Below are 25,314 nucleotides of genomic sequence, written 5' to 3'. Positions count from 1 at the left end.
AGCCCATGCACCAACTTGGTCCTCCTATGAAATCTAGCCTGTGACTTCATAGGGGAATATCATTCTCATTACGTACTACAATACTGGAGTATTTCAATATTTACAACAAGCAATCACAGGTTCAAGTCACCCAGAAGGACGAAAAAAGTATAAAAAAAAGTTTCTAAAACTATGTAAAAGTTTGACTTTTACATTTTGTATTGCTACGTCCGTGAAAGTCCGATAAATAAAAATATTCCATTATTTAATGAACAAGATAAACGCCATAAAAAGAACAAAATTTTTTATATATTTGTCACCGCACCTTTGAAAAAAAAATGCAATAAAAAGTGATCAAAAGTCATATGTACTCAAAATAGTATCAATAAAAACGTCAGCTCGCCTTGCCAAAAAATAAATCCTCATAGAACTCTATCGATGGAAAAGTAAAAAAGTTACAGGGTCTCAAAAAATGGTGACACAAGCCAAATTTTTTAAAACTTTTTAAACAACTTTTAAATTTTTTTTTAGCCCCTTCACCACCTCGCAATTTTTGTTTTTTTGCTCCCCTTCTTCCCAGAGCCATAAGTTTTTTAATTTTTCCCTCAATATAGCCGTGTGAGGGCTTGTTTTTTGCAGGATGATTTGTACGACAAGATTGATTTTTACCATATAGCGTACTGGAAAATGGGAAAAAAAAATCCATGTGTGGTGAAATTGTGAAGTGCAATTCCACTATTGCTTTTGTTTTTTTTGTTTTTATTTATCATGTTAACTAAATGTTAAAACTGACCTGCCGTTATGATTCTCCTGGTTATTACGAGTTCATAGACACCAAACATGTCTAGGTTATTTTTAATTTAAGTGGTGAAAAAAAAATCCAAAGTTTGCTAAGGAAAAAAAAAAATCGGCATTTTCCGAGATCCGTAGTGTTTTGTATTTTTCGGGGTCTGGGGCTTGGTGAGAGCGTATTTTTTGTGCACCAAACTGATGTTTTCATTGATACAATTTTAGGGTAGATAAGATGTTTTGATCACCTGTTATTGCATTTTATTGCAATGTTGCAGCTGCCAAAAAACGTACTTCTGGCGTTTAGATTTTTTTTCTTGTTGCGCCGTTTACCAATCGGATTAATTTACTTTATATTTTGATAGATCTGACATTTCTGAATGAAGCGATAACAAATATGTGAATTTTTTATATTTTTCTATTGTTTTATTTTGAATGGGGCTGATTTGAACTTTTAAGTTTTTAAAAATGTTTAAAACATTTTTTTTTTTACTTTTTACATGCTTCAATAGTCCCCTTAGGAGACTTGAAGTTTCGATCATCTGATCGCCTTTGCTACATGTAGCCCTGTTATTTGTAGCATAAGGCTATGTGCCCACGTTGCGGATTCGTGTGCGGGTTTTTCCGCACTGTTTTTGGAAAATCCACAGGTAAAACACACTGCGTTTTACCTGCGGATTTCCTGCGGATTTTGTGCGGATTCCACCTGCGGTTTTACACCTGTGGATTCCTATTGAGGAGCAGATGTAAACCGCTGCAGAATCCGCACAAAGAATTGACATGCTGCAGAAAATACAACGCAGCGTTTCCGCGCGGTATTTTCCACATCATGGGCACAGCGGATTTGGTTTTCCATAGGTTTACATGGTTCTGTTCTGCAAACCCCCGACCGTCATGACAAGCCATCGGCGCCCCGCAATCAAGTCAGCTGTCTTGTGCAGAGAAAGATGTGGGCTCACTGCAGGAGACTGCATCAAATGCAGGGAGACGACCTTGGAAGCACCTATACGTCCAAGGTAATAAAGGGGTTAAATGTATTCTAATTTGGGAGGGTTGCAATCATCCTGACCTGGGTAATCATTTTGCCTGTTAATCTTTTAACTGCAATGTGCACTGTAAAAAAAAATTCAAAAAGTACAAAATTGCTTTTTTTTTTCGCCAATTCGCTTTTCTTTTGGTTTTCCAGTATTTTGTATGGTAAAATGATTGGTGTAATTCAAAACTCCTACCCTTATTGCCAAATATAAGCTCTATATTGATAATTAATAATGATTTTATTTCCATAGCGCCAACATATTCCGAAGCTCTTTACAATTCAACAGGGACAAATAAGACAACAGTTATAGGAGGAATGAGGGTCCTGCTCGCAAGCTCACAATCAATAAGGATATGGGGGGAAACAATGGGTAGAACGTGCTCTGAATAAATAGGAGTTTTCAAATAAGCCAGTATCTCTCCAAGTGCAGGTACCAAGTGATATTGTGTGACAGATGAATAGGAGCGAACAGATTCTGAGGAAAATTTAGAAAGGGGGAACAGGGGAGTGAAGTGAGTAGATAGGCTTTCTAAAGAGATATGTTTTTAAAGCATGCTTAAAAATGTTGGGACTAGGTATTAGTCAGATTGTCAGGGGTAGTGCATTCCAGAAAACTGGAATAGCGCAAGAGAAGTCTTGAAAACAGGTGTGGGAGGTTCCGATTACAGAGGATATTAGTCTTCGATCAGTTGCATAATGGAGTACACAGGTAGGGTGATGGAAAGAAATGGGGGAGGTGATGTAGGGTGGTGCTGAACTGTGGAGAGCTTTATGAGTGAGAGAGATAAGTTTTAGGGATGAGTGAATAGCTTTGGAAAAGTCCTAAGCCGAATAACTGCATCGGGAACCCGGATACCTGGAGCGCTCCTAATAATCAGCTTTTTGGCACCGCAGCTCCATGTTTCGCGGCTGTGTGACAGTCACAACTCATGCAAGGAGAGCCTGTTTACCAGGTTCCCGAAGCAGCTATTCAGTAAGCGCTAAGGACTTATCTGAAGCTATTCGCTCATCCCTAATAAGTTTGTATTGAATTCTGTAGTGGATGAGTAACCAGTGCAATGACTGGCACAAGGTGGAGGCTTTGGTGTAGCGGCTGGATAGAAATATGATCCTCACTGCCGTATTCAGGATTGGAGATGGGAAAGGTTAGTAATAGAGAGACCAATTAGTAGAAAGTTGCAGTAGTCCACATGGAAATGAAAAAGAGCATTGATTGAAGTATAAAAAATAACTACATGAAAAAAGAGTAGGGAAAAAAACAAAGCACAGAGATGAAAACTGATAGTGGGAAGTGGTGAAATCTGTCCATATGTCCTTACCACATAACGGAGTGGTAGAACGTCTGGGTCACCCCGGGCACCTAAAAGAGCTCCAGGAAGGATAACAATTCTTCTGGCTAAAATAATGATGAGCTGGACACCAATTTTCTTGATATCTTCTGACAGAAAGTATACCCAAGGTGGAAAAGTAGGTAAGGGTGCTACACCTTGATCAGATTGATTGATATCACTAACATGCACATGGGGTTAATGGCTCAGTGATAGTTTCTTCATGTTTGCCTTGATGTGTTGTATCAGGGCTTAATCATCTCTGACATACTTGTCAGCCCTTGTCCTTGCTCCCGCTGGCCTCCAGTAAATTATGCTGTATTCTTATCTGAGTCATTACCGCACATCATCCTTCAGAGGAGAGGATTTAAACAGAGTTCTGGGTCCTGCACAGCAATACATATCAGATATACACAGAGCAAAGATATCCAGTCTACCAAGCCAAGCTGATCACTGGTAATAGAGAACCTGACCACCCTCGGACTAACACCACAAGTTGACCATCAGTTTTCCGTTTCAAGCTTAGAAAAGCTCTTCAGCTACAGAACCTAGAGCGACTTCCACAATATTGACCAACAACTTAACTCTCATCTAAGCAATGTTACCAGCCACCTTCAAGCTCTGTGCTGGGATATCATACAGACATCTTCGTAACATGACAGGTAAGCCATCATGGTATTCTTTGGCTCACGTCAAAACAATTTGTATATTTTCACTGGTCTATTTCTCAAGGATAAGAACTTAATTTTAAAGGGTACATCACATGAAAGCCTATTGTAATACATATTATTAATTAGTGACATAATTATGCGGGTTAATAATGATGTAAAATACTAAATGATTAGATACAACCACTCAAATGTTCACATCTTGTCCATCATGTTGTCATATTAGAAGAGTTTTTGGTACAACCATGTGGTCTAAGCTGTGTAGAAAATGTTATATCTTCACAACTGAGAGGTTTATAGAGTGCTTTGTAGTTAGTAGTTATCTAGGATTCTCAGGGCTAGGAACAAAACAATGTGTTACCCATGATACATCGACATCTAGTCAACATCGAAAACCTAGAGTACATTCACACATTTCTGTAAGATCTATTCAGATTAAAGGCACAGTTGCAGACATTTCTGCAAATATACCAAGTGTGAATATACCCTAACATTCTCGTTAGATGAAGATAAACAACCTTGTATATACCACAGTGAAACCTCCTTGATGCGACCCCCCCAAAATTGGGTTATTGTCTAGAAAAGTGGTCCGGCCCAATATGAGGCCAATATATTGCACATAGAATGTAAGGTAACTGAAAATATGTCACAGAAAATCTATATAAAAAGTGCGCAGGGTAAAATGACCTATGGTTTGGATTTTTAATTTGCAAATACAGGAACTCTAGTGCCACCTATTGGGGGGTAACAATCCTAAAAGTCAGTGGCGACCCTGTAAAGTACCTTGCCACATGACTTAGAATAAGAAGCCTAATAAAAAACTCAATTTTTGTGTTTCGGGGTGATTGCTCCTCATCAGTGCAAAGCAGGCAAGAAGGCTAGTTTGGTTGGATCAGAAACCTCTGATAGGGGTCTTATTTGTGGCATGTCCGTTGATGGGGAGGATTGTCATTGAATTTCATAGGCAGTCAAAAACTGTTTTCTTTAGAGTTTTTATTGGTCTCATTCTGAAATACACGGTATAAGAGTTTATAAGGTTCTCAAGCGTTTTTGCAGTCTTTTGACTTGAGAAGTAGCAGTTATTTTTTTTCTGCAAAACCTGAAGAGGGAAAAACGCTAAAAAAAAAAGAAAGTAAACTTATGACTAACAAAGTGGTTCTACCATAGAAATGATTAGGAAGAGTCTTTCAATCTGTTTTATAGGAATTTTTGTGGAGGTTTTTGAAGTGGATCTACTCCAATAAAATTCTAAAAAAAACCTGTGGGAACCTAGCTACTACATGGCGATGTGGTCACAGGTTTTTTACTAGTTGTGGGTTTGCCAGGGATCCACAACAAATAAATCCTATGTGCATGTCCCCGTAAAACCAGTGACTATCAGCGCCAGACTGATTTTTTTTTTTTCAGTTTCAGTTTTTGAAAAATGACTTGTGGGAGAAAAGATGCATGTCAGTTTTTATGCTACTTCTGATCGAATCCGGAATAACTAGTGAAGTAGGCAAATGTCCTACAATCTACCACCATCAAAAAGTGCAATAATAGCAAAATGTAAAATTACCTTTCAGGCAAGGTGCTGCTTGCCATGGATCGTGTACCACGCAGCTAAAAAAAACGATGGGCAAAAACAATAATGCGTTATCATAAATAATTAGGTTCATTAATGTTCTTTTTCATAGGTTATTACAGGTGAAACACCTGAAATATATGTATGTTCACCTGGAATTACGTTGTGGACGACAAAAATATAAACTGTCGTAAATTGTGAAAAATCACGCTCATTAGTTTGATGCACCACAACACAATAAGGCGTTCATCACACTTGGTTCTTTTGTAGTTGTATACTTAATTCTATACTTTTATTATTTTTTGTGGGCTTCTTATGTTCACACAAAATGCACTTTTATCTTATGGAGAAGTCTATGGAAAACTGCATGTACAAAATAGAGTATCTAGAGCATGCTGTGTTTGGAGACAATGTCAAGAATGCGGTGTTACCAATATTTTGCCAAAAATTAAAAAAACAGGCAAAAAAAATTGTGAATAAATCCTAAGCCACATTCATCAGGGCTTTCACTCCCCACTACCTACCCATCACATGATATACAATAGGTGAAATCTGTCTATTTCTGGTTTTGCCTATTCGTGTCATTATCTCCGAGATGTCTGGAGACTACAATTCAGGTTGATATTGGAAACAAATTAAGGAGAGAAAAAAGTTCTAAAAGAAAGAATTGACAAAGCTTTTCCGCTTGCAAAAAGAAAAGTTAGTTGCCCCACTACTTTGTGTGGACCTATGTCGATGAGTTCTCTTTTCCGTAGAATAGCTTCGATAATATTGACCCTCTTTTTGTAGAACAGTTTACAATAGTTAATAATATATATATACTTATTTGTTTAGGTCTCAGGAGAACGGCTGCAGTTGCTCTTTCACATGAACTGGAAAAATTGGCTTTAGTTGGACCAGGACCCAGTCGATGGATAAATCAAGTCAGAAGACGAAGCTCTCTGCTGAGTAAGTCAAATGTCTTAACCCAAACAATAGGAAAATCCATCCAAGAAAGGTAGAATTTTCTTGCTCATACATAGTTTCCTTAGGTTCCAGACTTGATGAGAAACCCTACAATGAAGTTGAGATGTCTTACATCAAGCAAGGAGAAGAAGCCCTGAAGAAGTCAATGAGCATCCTGGGAGAACAAGATGGATGGAAAGTGGAGATTGTGGCGGTAAGATCTGTTTCACCATATATCAGGGTTGGACAATGACATGTTGCATGAAGACACATGGGTTCTCGTCAGGTCACTTGTTTTTCGTTTTCCATTAGATCAGAACTGTATTCACAATTTAAACAAACTAGATATTTGTGTGAGCGGGGCAAGGTTAGGACATGGACTGTCTTCAGAATTGGTAAGGAAAACATATAGCATGACATCAGAGACACATAGAGGTGAAGTCTGGGATCATAGCAGACTATGGGTTCCAAAATTAAGTGGCTGTCCACATTGACAATAATTATTTTCAAAGAGCTTCCAAATGGGTTAAGAAGAAAATTAAAAGCAATACTGATGTTGACCTGGTTTCTCGCCGGTCTTCATTTTTGAAGTGATGACACAGGTGACCTCTGCAGGCAATCACTAGCTGGGTTGGGTCATCGATATGCCAAGTGTGTGTGCGAGGGACTAGAAAGTAGAGATCATAGGTTGACCCAGAAAACATAGGAACTGGAGCAGTGAGGTAATAGTAAAGGGGAATATTGCTTTTTTATGTAATTTTAAAATGCTAAAGTGGACAACACCTTTAAGGATCCATACAATACTGCTATAATTTAGCCATATGCTTGAACACTTACTACTTTAAGGTTTTTTATTCCCACTCAATGGCCAACAACATTTTCTCATTTGGTAAATTAGCTGTGTAACATTAAAGAAACGTAAACCATTCATTTAACCAATTATTTAATCTCAGACTCCACATAGACTTTCCCATTTGGCCAAGTATATATAATATCAAAGGTGATAGAAGGCTACTAGATACCTGGCACCGCTTATCTTCCAGGTAAAGAAGTGACTGAAAAGGCTAAACGCCAACATCCTATTTATGGGTGGACGTACACATTTGACTAAAGTTGGCCACCGATTTGGGTGGGAACGACCAACTATCTGTGTATTAGATGTTCTGCTGATGTCCGCACAGCCTAATCCCTTGTTCTCAAGAAAGATAAGGCACCTCCAGAGATGTTTTTCAGCATCAATATGTATGGGTTGGGGGAGAAGAATGAGTGTTCGGCGAACAGCTAATAAAAGGTCTAGGCCACCTTTAGAATAATCCTAAGGTTTAATACAGATCTGAACACCACGATTAAAATACAAATAAAATATTATAGTAGTGAAGCTTTGTAATAAAAATAATAATATAATTTTTTTTAATTTGTGAAGGAAAATGGAGATAAAGTTCTCAGTAAAGTCCTCCCAGACATCGGAAAGGTCTTCAAGCTGGAAGCAGTAGTGGAGAAGCCGCTGGACAATGTATATGGAGAACTGGTGGACAATATGGAAAAGATGGGAGAATGGAATCCTAATGTTAAAGAAGTTAAGGTACGAAAAATGGGCTAATTCTTGTGAATTAACTGTTTATATAGCTTCCTATATAAAATGTCACGACCTTAAAGTAGTCAAGAGAAGACGAGTCTGGTGTCATCCATTGTTTACAGTGTATGACTTTACCTTAATCATGATACGGGAGGCAAGGTCTTCTGGTTTTCTGAAAAGAAACCTGTTGAATGTAAAGGTTTTATTCCTATTATCATATATGGGTATTGTTGGATAATGTTTGTAACAATGAATATATTTGCAATTTACTGTTTATTAAAATTTGTAGAGATTCTTGAGATATTAACATGTTTCTTTTCTATTGCATACTGCTCATTGCCTAGGTGACCGACCATCGCTGCTGTTTAGCAGGAGTGGCCAGGTACAGACACTGCTTGCTAGCTCTTTTTTTGTTAAGCTTGTAATCACTGCTTTAAAGCAGTGTAGGTTCACTGGAGGGCGCAGTTACCTCCTAATTCCGTCCGGCTTCAGTGCAGTGGTTACAAGCTAAACAACAGCGGTGGTCGGTCTCCTAGACCACATGCTGTAAACAAAAGAATAATGTTACTAGCTGAAAAAAGGCTATAAATTTTAATAAGCAGTAAATTGCAAACAACAAAAAAGCAGTATCCAATAACAATCATCTATGAAGATGGTAATAACCTTTTATTGAATAAAAGTCATCGGAACCCGCTAATTTTGGATTGATCAGCTGACCATCTAATGTGTACGGGAGCATGCCGAGTGTCCTACACTTATGTCAGGAGACAAAGAGATAGGGTGGTTGGAATTCAATCGCCGACTCCATTTGTTTGGCAGAGACATAAAATGCTACCAGATTATTTTGGCCGCAGTTCTGTCATAGGGAACTGAGCATTTCTATGTATGTGGGAGTCGGAAGAGATTGTCGACCTTTAGAGTTTAATTTTTCTGCTGCACCATCATGGGGCAAATGAAGTATTACGCGGGGTCCATTCAAATCAAGGGGTTGTCTGTGTAATGCAGGACAGGTCTCCGAATAAGAGAAACCCCTCTCCCCTCTAAGAGAACATGGTACATCTTTAAAGAAAAAAAATTACCATAGATTTGTGTAGTATTGACACCTAGAGGCTAGGATGTATAATTTAGACATGAATCTCAATATTTTATTTTTTATGGTATCTGCTCCTCTATAAGAAATATATTCCAACCAAGATTAGGTCTCTTTAGTAATGAAAGTCCTCTAAATCTCCAAATTCCTAGACATCGTGTGCCTGATTTAGGCTCTATAATGACTCTACCTCCCAACCTACTTAGATTATCGTGTGTTTCTGGCATGAGGAGGTCTCATATCATGGATTTCCTTGGTTCATTATCACAATGTCCTTGGTGTCTGCTCACTGCTTTGTGAAAACACATTCCTGTTGTCTGCAGTTCCCTAATCTCGGTCAGTTATTATCGCATGGACTCTTAATTGACCACGTGCCATGTGATCAGAGTTTGAGCAGAATGGCATCAGTTTTTCTTGGAGGTGTAGAGAAAAAAAAAGTTGAATATCGGACTGCACTCGGATGTCATCCTTTTGCAGGCGAATGTTTTTCACAGGCCCCTAGACTTGCCTTGCAGATCTGACAGATCAAAATCAGACATGTCTTTGATATTTTTCTCGGATCAAAACATGTTCAGAGCACCATAGAATATCATGGGTACAAATGCTATCCATGAAAATCATGGTTAGCCCTTGTCCGACATAATCAGTCATGTGCATGAGTCCTTAGGCTGGTGCGGTGCATGTGATTATATGTCCAGTATAGCCAATGGACGTGTAACGTTTCAATGGTACCTAATTCTATAAAGAAGTAACCACGATCCTTCCTTAGTGGACGTGCACACCACGTCTTTTACTGGCGGATTCCACCTGGAACCAGTGTGAAAAAGACATATGTACAGCAATGTCAAAATGACTTGCTGTGCACAAGTTTGGAAGTCATGAAGCTGCTAAAAGAAGTGACCAGTCCATTCATCCTGCTGCTTCACCTCCTCTTTTCTCCTTATGGTTTCAAACTGACATACGGAGGGAGAGATACTGCAGCTGCACCCCTGTCTCTGTGAATTCTATCTTCTGTTTTACACTAGGTCGATTTTTTGGAGATTAAAGCTCCGGCTGATCATTTGATTGGCAACCATCTCAGCCGACTCTCACATACACAGGAGCGCTTGTTCTCTACGAAAAAGCTGCTGACTAACATGTTGGCCGGCAGCTCATCTCCCGGAGAACAATTTTATTGGCAGTCCAAAATTGGACATGCACGATAGACATCTCTCCCGACCGTCAGTCAGCCAGCACCCCCATACACATTAGACAATCAACCGACCTCAATGATATCAGCGGTTTCGGATTACATAAGTCTAATGTATATTGGGGCCTTATGGGAGTTTTTAAACATTTGCAAAACATTTCTAGACAACAAAGGGAACTACAGACTGCAGGAAGGTGAATAAGATGGAAGAATCCACGTGCAGCCCTTGTTTATGGATTATGTCGGATACTGCAATTTGGTGGTGCACACATATTAATGCTTTCTTTATTGCAGATTCTCCAGAAAATTGGAAAAGACACAGTGATAACACACGAAAAAGCAGCAGAAACCCCCGGAAATATTGTGGGAGCTCGGGATTTTGTGAGTGTGCGATGCAGTAAGAGAAGAGGATCCACCTGTATTCTGGCCGGAATGTCAACGAGATTTGGTGGAATGCCGGAACAGAAAGGATACGTGAGGTATGGAGAACTCCTACTACGACATATACTGTCGTGTATCCGGCATGATGACTGATAAAACAGAAATATAAATATTCTTCCTTCCAGGGCAGAGAATGGCCCAACATGTATGGTCCTTCACCCAGTGCTTGAAGACCCCTCAAAAACCAAACTAACCTGGCTTCTAAGCATTGATCTAAAGGTATGTAGATATTCTTAAACACATTTATCATCATCCCAACCAATTCCATTTATGGGTCTGTCATCTAGAGGCTGGGCGAGCTATTCAAGGGGTTGTCCAGCTAGATAAAAAGTTGTTTTAATGTTTTCCAAGTGAGAAGAGATTGAACTTATCAATATGCTTTATTATATTTTACACACACACACAACACTGAGATTCCTCATGCTCCTTGTATTGGGGATGTGCTTGAAGGGGGCTTTCTATATGGCGTATTAATCCAGCCCCCTTCTGCGCCTCTTTAAAAGGGGGCTATCTATATGGTTCATTTCAGTAGTTAATACAGCACCCTTCTGTGTCCCTGTAAAAGGGGGCTGGCTTTGTTATTGAATCGAGTCAGACAGACCTCCCCCTTCTACTAGTGCAGAAATCTCGTCATCTGAACTGTTTTCTTAATAAACGTACAGTATATTAGTATGTTATTAGTATGTTACATATATATATGTAAATCCAGATTATTGTGCGAAGTACTGCCCATATAAGGGAGTAGTGGAACACTCCTGCACAGGGGCCCACCGGAGGATTCTCCTGAGTCTCCCAAAAAACAAAGGTACTCTCTAAAGTCAACGTCTTATAAAAAAGACTCCAGTTGCACCAGTATAAAGCGTGGCATGCAGTGCATACACAATGCCGCCATATAGCATGAGGACATGACACATCAGCCGCTCACTGAGTAGGCTCATATAACATTAGCCATAGTGGCTTCTTCTATCATCGTAGTAGCTCCTAATTTAATCTTATCCACACCCATTTATTCATCCATTCACCTTATAGTGTCCAAGTAATAACGCCGTGTAACACTACTATACTCTTCCCATACAACAGTATCTATCCCATTACAATCTCATTAGTGATTATCAAATGGGAACGTCCGACAGTCCAAAATTTTCGGTATATATCACCGGTTCAGGTCATTTGTTAATCATATGGACATGGCCACCATTTGAAACACGAGCCTCCTCTTTTTTATAAGCAGCACTCCCGCACCTCTTAGGATTGTCGACAAGGTTGGGATGAAGCGGTACAGGTCTATGCGTACAATGTATGACCTTCCTTTCGTCAATATAGCTTTTTGGGTCTTACTTTATTTCATTGTAATCCATTCTCTTCTTCTCTCTTTTATCCAGGGATGGCTGCCAAAATCTATCATAAACCAAGTTTTGTCCCAGACGCAAGTGGATTTTGCCAAACATCTCCGCAACAGAGTCGCTATGTCCACTGCCAGCCTATCGCTCTGCTAACCCTTCCTCCTCCTGGTCCCATTCCTTCTGCTTATTCTAGGCTTTATAAAGTAATGGCCAATGTAATGATTGATCTATACCCGTGAGGCAACTGAGGCATTTGTCACTGGTGTAGGCCACAGGAGAACCGAAAAGCCACTTTGCCTAAAGCCGGGTACAGACGGGCGCATTTCACGGGCCATGTAAGGACTGCAACTCCCGAACTGACCGCAGATCTCGCAACCCGAACTTACAGCCTCATACGTAACTATAAAGACGACTGGAGTCCTAAAGCCTTATAGTTGAACTCTTGTGTAAGTTTTGAAGAAAAATTCTCAATGTGACTAATGCATCAGGGTCATACAATTTATTATTATGGATCAGGCTTTAGAGATGAGCTGTCACCAGGTCACAAAGTTCCAGTTTTTGCTCCCGTTTTCTTCCTTCCGCTCCTGAGAATTCTGTTGTTTTTTTTTTAAACCACCATACAGTTCAGGATATATGGGCGTCTTTTAGCTCTATTTTTTGTTCTTTACAAGGGGGTGTGACTAACAGGGTAATTAAGCAGAGAAGCGTAAAGACACGCCTCCAGAAAATCTTGTAAGTCACACCCCCTTGGTCAAGACCATAAAAAATAAGCACTAAACTATAAGGCCTACACCCCTGGAACATGATGGTAGATGACCCCCACCCCATGGTAGATGACTGAATACACCGGGGAACAGTGGGAAGAAGAAATAAGAGCAAAAACTGGCAACTTTTGACCCGGTCACTTGTCCTCTTTAAGATTGATATCTCATCGTAAAGTGAAAGCTGCTGACTCTGATTATTTAAAGAGTATTTACCAACTCCCCCCACCCAAAAAAAATGTCCATGATTTAGAGGCAAACCTAAAGAGGGCCCCATATCAGAATTTAAAAAACATGTTTTTAGGCAACAGTGGGATCTCAACCATGTATCAGACAGGGCAGTTTGGTCCTTTCTTTGCTAATACTGCCATCACTGTAGAGAGGGGCGGGTCTTTTGTGGGCTCTGACCAACCAATAGCAGTTTTGATGTGACCGACTGAAACTAGCCCCACCCCCTAGGAGCTAAATGTGACAAAAAAAGGAAGAATATAGGCAAAAAAAATCTCTTTCTGTGAAAATCTGTTGAATTCTAAAAAGCTGATCCTCCAATGTTCCCTGACAACTGAATCTATCAAGTTTAGGAAGCAGTTAAGAAAGACTAAATGAAAAGGGCATAAAATAGAGGTGACAATGCATTGCTAGAAGGAAAACTACTTCTAGCCACATGAAGTTCCACATACAAATATTTGATATATTTGTTCAAGTAAATATAATATATAATAATTTACTTTATCCTGTATAAATATATAATTTTAATATTGTTTTATGATTTGTTAGAACTGTTTCTGTGGTTGTATGTAGCATAAAGTTCAGCCAAAAGTCCATGCATGGATAATAGAAAAACAATATGATTGTTTTCAATATGATACTGAGATATATTTTATGTAGTACTCTATTCCACCCTTACAAAGCACAATTAAAGGGGGTGACCACTACTTTGATAACCTTTTCTTATGAGAGGTCTTTAATATTAGATGGATGTGAAGCTAAGCTTTAATGTCCTGGAGAGGCCACTAAAAGTTGTGCTGTCCTGGCTCCGTTTTACATCTGTCAGAGTTGATGATGGAGGAATCGGGTGTCAGACCCCCACAGATCTGATATCTTATGGGTCATCAGCATCAAAGTAGTGGAAAATCCCTTAAATAACAAAATCTGCAAAAAAAAAAAAAAAGAAGATAAAATTGACATGATGTGAAATTAACATCCGCACAGCAGGTCAATTTCTGCTGCAGATTTTTTTTTGTTCTGCATGTTGATGAGAATTGGTAAATTCTGATCTGCTTTGCCGCTACGTTAATACATTGCTTTTATTATTTATGGGTTCATATTGGCAAATTCAGCAGGTCGAAATCCTTTTATGCTTGCTCACTTTTTCTGCTTCAAAATAGTGTAAACCTCCATATATTCCATCCATTGGCAGTTAATACGTCAGTTGTGTTAATTTATACCTGATTAATTTTTTTTTCTTATCTGGAAATCTATATATTTACATTTATAAATAACTCTAGCTAATAATAATAATATCGTGGAGGCGTAAATAATAAAATCTCGCACAAAATCAAGTGACATTTAACCAAAAATTTGGCAGCAAAAATGTTTTTTCTTTAGTTTTCACTTATTTGTAAACAAAATAAACAAAAATAAGAATAAATTATATATTATATTTTATTTAATTTTAATGAATACATATTTTTCTCTTCGTAAATAATAGAAAAAAAACAAACCACTTTTATTTGTTTTCAATTATTTATGAACCAAAAAATAATAGATTTTATATATATATATATATATATATATATATATATATATACACACATATACATATATATACATATATATATACATACATATATACACACGTATATATATATATATATATATATATACACTCTCACTGGCCACGTTATTAGGTACACCTGTCCAACTTCTTGTTAACACTTAATTTCTAATCAGCCAATCACATGGCGGCAACTCAGTGCATTTAGGCATGTAGACATGGTCAAGACAATCTCCTGCAGTTCAAACCGAGCATCAGTATGGGGAAGAAAGGTGATTTGAGTGCCTTTGAACGTGGCATGGTTGTTGGTGCCAGAAGGGCTGGTCTGAGTATTTCAGAAACTGCTGATCTACTGGGATTTTCACGCACAACCATCTCTAGGGTTTACAGAGAATGGTCCGAAAAAGAAAAAAAATCCAGTGAGTGGCAGTTCTGTGGGCGGAAATGCCTTGTTGATGCCAGAGGTCAGAGGAGAATGGGCAGACTGGTTCGAGCTGATAGAAAGGCAACAGTGACTCAAATCGCCACCCGTTACAACCAAGGTAGGCCTAAGAGCATCTCTGAACGCACAGTGCGTCGAACTTTGAGGCAGATGGGCTACAGCAGCAGAAGACCACACCGGGTACCACTCCTTTCAGCTAAGAACAGGAAACTGAGGCTACAATTTGCACAAGCTCATCGAAATTGGACAGTAGAAGATTGGAAAAACGTTGCTTGGTCTGATGAGTCTCGATTTCTGCTGCGACATTCGGATGGTAGGGTCAGAATTTGGCGTAAACAACATGAAAGCATGGATCCATCCTGCCTTGTATGGAGCATCTTTAGGATGTGCAGCCGACAAATCTGCGGCAACTGTGTGATGCCATCATGTCAATATGGACCAAAATCTCTGAGGAATGCTTCCAGCACCTTGTTGAATCTATGCCACGAAGAATTGAGGCAGTTCTGAAGGCAAAAGGGGGTCCAACCCGTTACTAGCATGGTGTACCTAATAAAGTGGCCGGTGAGTGTATATATATATATATATATATATATATATATATATATATATATATATATATATACATATATATATATATATATACACACACACACACCGGTATATATATATATATATATATATATATATATATATATATATATATATATATAAAATCATACATGCATTATTGTGTACCTTTTGTTCCCCATGGTCTTTTCAGCATGCGTATTGCGTTTTTCTTCTCCACACTCTCACTTTCTGGCATTTACAGCATCTGTAAAATTTACCGATTTTGTAGACTCTGCACTTTGTGACACTTTGTTCTATTTTTTTTATATCAGTGTTATTTATTACTACCCATTAATATTATATTTTATTTATTATTTATGAACCGGCTGCATAATTTATTTATATATTTAATTTAATATTTGCCTATTAAGAAAGTGGAATATCATTAAAATGTGGTCATACCTAATAAAATATGGTAAGTAAGGAGTGAGCAGGTCAGACAGTATCAGGAGTGTTTAATATTCTTCATGCAGGTCCCAATCGCCTCCGCAGATACAGCCCTAGATCCCAAACTGGATGCCTATGGGGTAGTAAAATGAGATTGATAATTATCCCAATAAGAAATTAATCAGAGTCAGCAGCTACCATGATGTCAGGTATACAAACATTTGGCGCCTTCATATATTAGCCCCCGAGTATTCATGTTTTGTTCTCTATTAGATAAGGCTGAAGTGTTCTGTACAACCATTGTGCCAGTAATAAAAGTTGTTACCATTACGAGCCGTGCTCCTGCTTCCGTGCATCTTTGTGTTGTGTCCTCAAATAAAATACTGTGTAAATGTAACCCCTTAGTGACAGAGCCAATTTGGTACTTAATGACCAAGGCAATATTTACAATTCTGACCACTGTCACTTTATGAGGTTATAACTTATAAGGTTATCTGAGATTGTTTTTTGTGACATATAGTACTTCATGTTAGTGGTAACATTTCTTCGGTATTACTTGTGTTTATTTATTAAAAAACGGAAATATGGATAAATGTTTTAAAATTTTGCAATTTTCAAACTTTGAATTTTTATGCCCTTAAATCAGAGAGATATGTCACACAAAAAAGTTAATGAATAACATTTCTCACATGTCTACTTTACATCAGCACAATTTTGGAAACAATTTTTTTTGTTTGTTAGGAAGTTATAAGGGTTAAATTTGACCAGCGATTTCTCATTTTTACAACAAAATTTACAAAACCATTTTTTTTTAGGGACCATCTCACATTTAAAGTCACATTGAGGGGTCTATATGATAGAAAATACCCAAAAGTGACAGCATTCTAAAAACTGCACCCCTCAAGGTGCTAAAAACCACATTCAAGAAGTTAATTAAACCTTTACGTGCTTCACAGGAACTGAAGCAATGTGGAAGGAAAAAAATTAACATTTACCTTTTTTTTTTTTTTAACAAACATTTTACTTCAGAACCAATTTTTTTTTTCACAAGTGTAAAAAGAGGAAATTAACCCCCAAATTTTTTGTTCATTTTTTCCTGAATACGCCAATACCCCATATGTGGGGGTAAACCACTGTTTGGGCGCACGGCAGAGCTTGGAAGGGAAGAAGCGCCATTTGACTTTTTCAATGCAGAATTGGATGGAATTGAGATCGGACGCCATTTCGCGTTTGGAGAGCCCCTGATGTGCCTAAACAGTGGAAACCCCCCACAAGTGACACCATTTTGGAAACTAGACCCTTTAACAAACTTATTTAGATGTGTGGTGAGCACTTTGAGACCCTAAATGCTTCACATAGGTTTATAACGCAGAGCCGTGAAAATAAAAAAAATCTTATTTTTTCCACAAAAATGTTTTTTTGCCCCCAAATTTTATTTTCACAAGGGTAACAGGAGAAATTAGATCACAAAAGTTGTTGTGTAATTTGTCCTGAGTACGCTGATACCCCATACGTGGGAGAAAACTACTGTTTGGGCGCACGACAGAGCTTGGAAGAGGAGTGCCGTTTGACTTTTTCAATGCAGAATTGGCTGGAATTGAGATCGGACGCCATGTCACGTTTGGAGAGCCACTGATGTGTCTAAACAGTGGAAACTCCCCACAAGTGATACCATTTTAGAAACTAGACGCCTTAAGGAACTTTTCTAGATGTGTGGTGAGCACTTTGAACACCCAAGTGCTTCACAGAAGTTTATAACGTAGAGCCGTGAAAATAAAAAATAATTTTTTCCACAAAAATGATATTTTCACCCGCAAATTTTTGACTTTCACAAGGGTAACAGGAGAAATTGGACCCCAAAGTTTATTCTGCAATTTATCCCGAGTACACTGATACCCCTTATGTGGGGGTCCACTGTTTAGGCGTATGGCAGAGCTTGGAAGGGAAGGAGAGCCGTTTTGGAATGCAGACTTATGATAGAATGGTCTGCGGGCGTCATGTCGCGTTTGCAGAGCCCCTGGTGTACCTAAACAGTAGAAAACCCCCACAAGTGACCCATTTTGGAAATAGACCCCCCAAGGAACTTATCTAGATGTGTGGTAAGCACTTTGAATGCCCAAGTGCTTCACAGAAGTTTATAATGCAGAGTCGTGAAAATAAAAAATCTTTTTTTTTTTCCACAAAAATGATTTTTTAGTCTGCAATTTTTTATTTTCACAAGAGTAACAGGAGAAATTGGACCTCAAAAGTTGTTGTCCAGTTTGTCCTGAGTACGCTGATACCCCATATGTGGCGTGAACACTGTTTGGACACACATCGGGGCTCGGAAGGGAAGTAGTGATGTTTTAAAATGCAGACTTATGGAATGGTCTGCGGTCGCCATGTTGCATTCGTAAAGCCCCTGATGTTCCTAAACAGTAGAAACCCCCTACACGTGACCCCATTTTGGAAACTAGACCCCCCAAGGAACTTATCTAGATGTGAATACACAAGTGCTTCACAGAAGTTTATAATGCAGAGCCGTGAAAATAAAAAATCATTTTTTTCCACAAAAATGATATTTTAGCCCCCAATTTTATTTTTCCAAGGTTAACAGGAGAAATTAGACCCCAAAAGTTGTTGTTGAATTTGTCCTGAGTACGCTGATGCCCCATATGTTGAGTTAAACCACTGTTTGGGCGCACAGCAGAGCTCAGAAGTTAGTGAGCCCCATTTGACTTTTTGAATGCAAAATTGGCTGGAATCAATGGTGGAGCCATGTCGCATTTGGAGACCCCCTGATGTACCTAAACAGTGGAAACCCCCCAATTCTAACTCCCACCCTAACCCCAACACACCCCTAACCCTAATCCCAACCCTATCCATAATCCTAGTCACAGCCCTAACTCCAACACACCATTAACCCTAATCTCAACACTAACCCCAACACACCCCATACTCTAAACCCAAAACACCCCTAACCCTAATCCCAACCCTAATCAAAACCCTAACCCCAATACACCCTTAACCCTAATCCCAACCATAACCCTAACCACAAACCTAACCCTAATACATCCCTTTCCCTAATCCCAATGATAACCCTAATCCAAACTCTAACCCCAATACACCCCTAACCCTACTCCCAACCATAACCCTAATCCCAACCCTATCCCTAATCCCAACTCTAACTTTAGCCCAACTGTAACCCTAATTGGAAAATGGAAATAAATACATTTTCTTTATTTTATTATTTTTTCCTAATTAAGGGGGTGATAAGGAGGGGTTTATTTACAATTTTTTTTATTTTGATCACTGTGATAAAGTCTATCACGGTGACCAAAATGAACCAATAGGAAAAATCTTCCTCTTGTTTTCGGGTGCCGGACCGCAGATTTCGGCGGGCACACTGCACATGCGCCCGCCATTTTCTTACCAGAAGAAGATGCCGGTGGCTGTGGGGGGAAGCAGGAGGATCCAAGGACACCAGGAGACACTGGTAAGTATCAGGGGGGGGGGGGAATCAGGGACCCTATTTCTCTATCCTCTGATGTGTGATCACATCAGAGGACAGAGACATTTAATGGAACATCAGACTTTTTTTGCGGCCACCTTTACATGGAAGTAAATAGATGCCATAATTCAATGAGAATTAGCATGTCCATTAAATCTTGGGATTAAAGGGATATACCATATATATTTCATTAATCATAAATTTATTACTCCAGCTTCATTTAGAATGATAAAATAACTGTTAGAGCTAGAAGGGACCTCCTGGGTCATTGTGTCCAACCCCCTGCTCAATGCAGGATTCACTACACCATCCCAGACAGATGTCGGTCCAGCCTGTTTGAAGACTTCCATTGAAGGAGAACTCACCACCTCTCCTGGCAGCCTGTACCACTCATTGATCAACCTCACTGTCAGGCTGTTTCCACGGGGTGTAATCTCTGCGCTTTGGACGCAGCAAATAACTCGCTCCGCCCAAAGCATCGCCCCGTTGTACGCATGGTGATTCCGGATTTGTTCATTGCGGACACATGCGGAATCACTGCATCGTATTCATAGACTGGGTTATTTATCTTGCAGAGACACAGCGTCTCTGCAAGATAAATAGACATGCTGCGGTCTGGAAACACGCACCGCATGTCCAGTTACGCAGGGCCGCCGGATGCGTGTTCGCACGCATAGTGGAGATGGGATTTCATAAAATACTCTCCACTACGCTGTAACATCTGGACGCTGCGGCTGTACACTGTACGCAGCGTCCAATCCTGAACTAATTCTTAAGGTGGAAACATGCCCTCAATAGTTTGTTTCTAATATTTAATCTGTATCTTCTCCCTTTCAGTTTCATTCCATTGCTTCTCCTGTTTCCATGTGCAAATGAGAATAATGATGATCCCACTACACTGCGACAACCCTTGAGATATTTGTAGAGAGCTAATAAGTAGTGATGAGCGAGTGTACTCGTTGCTCGGGTGGTCTCCGAGTATTTGTTAGTGTTCGAAGATTTTGTTTTCATCACGACAGCTGAATGATTTACAGCTACTAGACAGCTTGATTACATGTGGGGATTCCCTAGCAACCCCACATGTACTCAGCCTGGCTAGTAGCTGTAAATCATTCAGCTGAGGCGATGAAAACTAAATCTCCGAACACTAACAAATACTCTTGACGGAAACCACCTGGCCATGCTCGGGAAAACCAAAAACTATTATGTCTCCTCTTATCTTTCTTTTTTGCAACCTAAACATTCCCAGATCCTTTAACCTTTCCTTGTAGGACATACTTTGCAGTCCGCTCACCATCCTGGTAGCTCTTCTCTGAACTTAGGGTACCGTTACACTAAACGATTTACCAACGATCACGACCAGCGATACGACCTGGCCGTGATCGTTGGTAAGTCGTTGTGTGGTCGCTGGGGAGCTGTCACACAGACAGCTCTCCAGCGACCAACGATGCCGAAGTCCCCGGGTAACCAGGGTAAACATCGGGTTACTAAGCGCAGTGCCGCGCTTAGTAACCCGATGTTTACCCTGGTTACCATCGTAAATGTAAAAAAAAACCAAACAGTACATACTCACATTCCGGTGTCCGTCAGGTCCCTCGCCTTCAGCTTCCCGCACTGACTGAGTGCAGGCCGTAAAGTAAAAGCAGAGCGCAGCGGTGACGTCACCGCTGTGCCCTGCTTTCCGGCCGGCGCTCACAGTCAGTGCGGGAAGCAGACGGCAAGGGACCTGACGGACACCGGAATGTGAGTATGTACTGTTAGTTTTTTTTTTACATTTACGATGGTAACCAGGGTAAACATCGGGTTACTAAGCGCGGCCCTGCGCTTAGTAACCCGATGTTTACCCTGGTTACAAGCGAACGCATCGCTGGATCGGTGTCACACACACCGATCCAGCGATGACAGCGGGAGATCCAGCGACGAAATAAAGTTCCAAACGATCTGCTATGACGTACGATTCTCAGCAGGGTCCCTGATTGCTGCTGCGTGTCAGACACAGCGATATCGTATGGATATCGCTGGAACGTCACGGATCGTACCGTCGTAGCGACAAAAGTGCCAATGTGAGACGGTACCCTAACTCCAGTTTTTCAGTCTTTTATAAAATGTGGCACCCAGAACTGTACACAGTATTCCAGATGAGGCCTGACTAAGGAGGAGTAGAGGGGGATAATTACTTTACGTGGTCTAGACCAGGGGTGGGGAATGTCATCTGGTGCGGCCCGCAGCCACTTTGCCCATTTTTTTGGCCGCGGGCCCTTTAATTCTTCAAAGGTGCGCATGTATTTGTATGGAGGAATATGAGTGGACATGCTGGTGCTCGGCTTCACATTTGTGCCGGGGAAGCTGGCCCCGCTCTGAGCTGCTGACGGTCTGTGCGGCCCGAGTCCGGACACCGTGGCGAGGACGCACAGTCTTCTTAGTCAGCTGTCGGCAGAGAACAATGCTCACTCCTGCACAGCTCTCAGTGGCCGGGGGAAGCTGGCAGAGCCTGCCTGGCATGTCCGCTCTGGGTGCCATCGTTAGCAGCAGCCACTTGGTAGCAGGTGGCGACTCTAGAGGAAAATGCAGTTTCATACTCTCCACCAGTTCTGTAACACCATCCTCTGTCATTTTCACGAGGCCTTCCCCACAACATCCTACAGCAGGGGTGTCAAACTGCATTCCTCAAGGGCCTCAAACCATGGGTGTTTTCAAGATTTCCTTAGCATTGCACAAGGTGCAGGAATCATTATCTGTGCAGGTGGTTAACCCCTTACCGACATCGGATGTACTAATACGTCGGATGTCGGCTCCCCTGCTTTGATGCAGGGCTCCGCGGTGAGCCCGCATCAAAGCCGGGACATGTCAGCTGTTTTGAACAGCTGACATGTGTCTGCAATAGGCGCGGGCAGAATCGCGATCTGCCCGCACCTATTAACTAGTTAAATACCGCTGTCAAACGCAGACAGCGGCATTTAACTACCGCATCCGGCCGGGCGGCCGGAAATGACGTCATCGCCGACCCCGTCACATGATCGGGGGTCGGCGATGCATCAGGAAGGTAACCATAGAGGTCCTTGAGACCTCTATGGTTACTGATGCTGGCCTGCTGTGAGCGCCGCCCTGTGGTCGGCACTCACAGCACACCTGGAATTCTGCTGTGTAGCAGCGATCTTATGATCGCTGCTACATAGCAGAGCCGATCGTGTTGTGCCAGCTTCTAGCCTCCCATGGAGGCTATTGAAGCATGGCAAAAGTAAAAAAAAAAAAAAAAAGTTTAAAAAAAGTGAAAAAAATAAAAAACAAAAGTTTAAATCACCCCCCTTTCGCCCCAATCAAAATAAATCAATTAAAAAAAAAATCAAATCTACACATATTTGGTATCGCCGCGTTCAGAATCGCCCGATCTTTCAATAAAAAAAAAAGCATTAACCTGATCGCTAAACGGCGTAACAAGAAAAAAAAAACGAAACGCCAGAATTACGTTTTTTTGGTCGCAGCGACATTGCCTTAAAATGCAATAACGGGCGATTAAAAGAACATATCTACACCAAAATGGTATCATTAAAAACGCCGTCTCGGCACGCAAAAAATAAGCCCTCACCTGACCCCAGATCATGAAAAATGGAGACGCTACGAGTATCGGAAAATGGCGCAATTTTTTTTTTTTTTTTTTTTAGCAAAGTTTGGAATTTTTTTTCACCACTTAGGTAAAACATAACCTAGACATGTGAGGTGTCTATGAACTCGTAATTATAGATAAAGTAAAGTAACTTGGCACTCAACTTGGTTATGCAGGTGGTTTTGAATATGCTTTTTTTATTTCAAATAGCAGTCCCAAAAATAAACGTTTCGGTCTACCTAGACCTTCTTCAGTAGACCGACTGCTCAGAAAATTGATGGGAGAGGTATCTCCGGATATAGCGTAAGTCCATGAATTGGACCAGAGAGGAGGACTAGAAGTGGTCGCTCCAATATAGTCTGGAGGATCGTATTGTTAGTAGATGATAGGATTCCAATCAGGAATGGCGTTGCTATTGGCAGTAGAAATCCTTATGCGTGAGGGCTTGACCATATAGGACATATAAGTGTGGCCACAGGATGTGGTATGTATCCGTAGTATTAAGGTCTCCAGAATATGATAGAGTATACGTGGGACCATTGTGGGGCGTTTTACTACTCGGTACATAGAGGTACGCCTCTTCTATTACTGGTCCCACGTATACTCTATCATATTCTGGAGACCTTAATACTACGGATACATACCACATCCTGTGGCCACACTTATATGTCCTATATGGTCAAGCCCTCACGCATAAGGATTTCTACTGCCAATAGCAACGCCATTCCTGATTGGAATCCTATCATCTACTAACAATACGATCCTCCAGACTATATTGGAGCGACCACTTCTAGTCCTCCTCTCTGGTCCAATTCATGGACTTATGCTATATCCGGAGATACCTCTCCCATCAATTTTCTGAGCAGTCGGTCTACTGAAGAAGGTCTAGGTAGACCGAAACGTTTATTTTTGGGACTGCTATTTGAAATAAAAAAAGCATATTCAAAACCACCTGCATAACCAAGTTGAGTGCCAAGTTACTTTACTTTATCTATATTTACTGGTTTGGGGAACCTACCTTGTGCACCAACACAGTAGTGCCACGATATACCTCACTATGAACTCGTAATGACCTGGAGAATCATAATGGCAGGTCAGTTTTAGCATTTAGTGAACCTAGCAAAAAAGCCAAGCAAAAAAAGTGTTTTTTTTTGCAATTTCACCGCACTTAGAATTTTTTTCCCATTTTCTAGTACACGACATGGTAAAACCAATGATGTCGTTCAAAAGTACAACTCGTCCCGCAAAAAATAAGCCCTCACATGGCCAAATTGACGGAAAAATAAAAAAGTTATGGCTCTGGGAAGGTTGGGAGCGAAAAACGAAAACAGCTCCGGGGGTGAAGGGGTTAAATTATCACCTGTGCAATACAAGGAAATCCTGAAAACATGACCTGGTTGCGGCCCTCGAGGAATGCAGTTTGACACCCCTGTCCTACAGAACGATCTGTTCGTTCAAACCCTGAACAACTCCAGGTATGTGAACAAGGTGGCCAATTTCTGGCCGTGCTGCATCTATGTGTGCATTGTACCCCTAAAAATTGCTATAGCTCCAACATATGCCACCAGGTCTCAGAAGCACAGCAGACACATATATTCCTTTTTTTTAACCTTTCAATATTTTTTTTTAATAATTATTGAGGTGGGGGTGGGGGGGGTGGGGGGGGGGGAATGAGTACATAAAAGACCCCCCCACCCACCCTCCACCCCATAACACGGGGAGACTATAGAAACTATACAACTTTATTGTGAGTTTTATTTTCCCTGGTGTCCTAGGGGAGTAAATCGGTAAATCGTTAATTGGGGATCCTAAGCTAGAGAGCCACCACCTAAAGCTGATTCGTCGCTGACTTTTGCTCTAGATTTGACTTTTTTTTGTATATATTTTTTTTAATAATATTATATATGTTTTTTAGAATAATCAAACCCCTATTAGGATCCAAGTAGGGGGGACAAATAAAGAGACAGATCTTGTAAAGGATAAGCTCTTACGCAGAGTCTTGGCTAAGCGTTTGTTCACATGGGGGCAAATTTAGTACAGATCCTGAGCAATGCAGAGTGGATTTTTGGTACCAGCCCCATTAACTAGTGCCCATGTTCCATCAGTCCCCTCCTGCTATGCCCCTGTATTGTGCAAGGGTGGGCAATTAATTTTCCCAAGGGACCACATGAGAGACCCTGCGAAGCGGTGTTTAAATCCCGCGCCAATATCGCCGATTGGTCATGCCCGGCCACTCTCTCCCTCCGCTGGGAGATCTGTTCTGGACACTTTGCAAATACACACGCTATTGTAAATA

At 40.5% G+C, this 25,314-nt stretch overlaps 1 protein-coding gene across 1 annotated transcript; it reads left to right on the top strand.

Moving 5' to 3' along the window:
* The first annotated feature begins 3,521 nt into the window (after positions 1-3,521).
* STAR (steroidogenic acute regulatory protein) lies at positions 3,522-12,993 on the top strand. The gene is made up of 7 exons (XM_077262282.1): positions 3,522-3,794; positions 6,199-6,312; positions 6,396-6,523; positions 7,733-7,891; positions 10,459-10,643; positions 10,731-10,824; positions 11,988-12,993. The coding sequence occupies exons 1-7, from the start codon at positions 3,731-3,733 to the stop codon at positions 12,099-12,101; spliced, it is 858 nt and encodes a 285-aa protein (XP_077118397.1). The 5' UTR covers positions 3,522-3,730; the 3' UTR covers positions 12,102-12,993.
* The last annotated feature ends 12,321 nt before the right edge of the window (positions 12,994-25,314 follow it).

Source organism: Ranitomeya variabilis, chromosome 5 (assembly GCF_051348905.1).
Source record: "Ranitomeya variabilis isolate aRanVar5 chromosome 5, aRanVar5.hap1, whole genome shotgun sequence".
NCBI lineage: Eukaryota > Metazoa > Chordata > Amphibia > Anura > Dendrobatidae > Ranitomeya > Ranitomeya variabilis.
This window is presented reverse-complemented; position numbering and strand designations above follow the sequence as displayed.

Bases quoted from the DNA above. Each gene is read 5' to 3' on its own strand.
- STAR (XM_077262282.1), top strand. From the start codon at position 3,731: ATGTTACCAGCCACCTTCAAGCTCTGTGCTGGGATATCATACAGACAT. The intron at 6,313-6,395 runs GTAAGTCAAATG...TAGTTTCCTTAG, and splicing joins AAGACGAAGCTCTCTGCTGA to GTTCCAGACTTGATGAGAAA. The intron at 10,825-11,987 runs GTATGTAGATAT...TCTTTTATCCAG, and splicing joins TTCTAAGCATTGATCTAAAG to GGATGGCTGCCAAAATCTAT.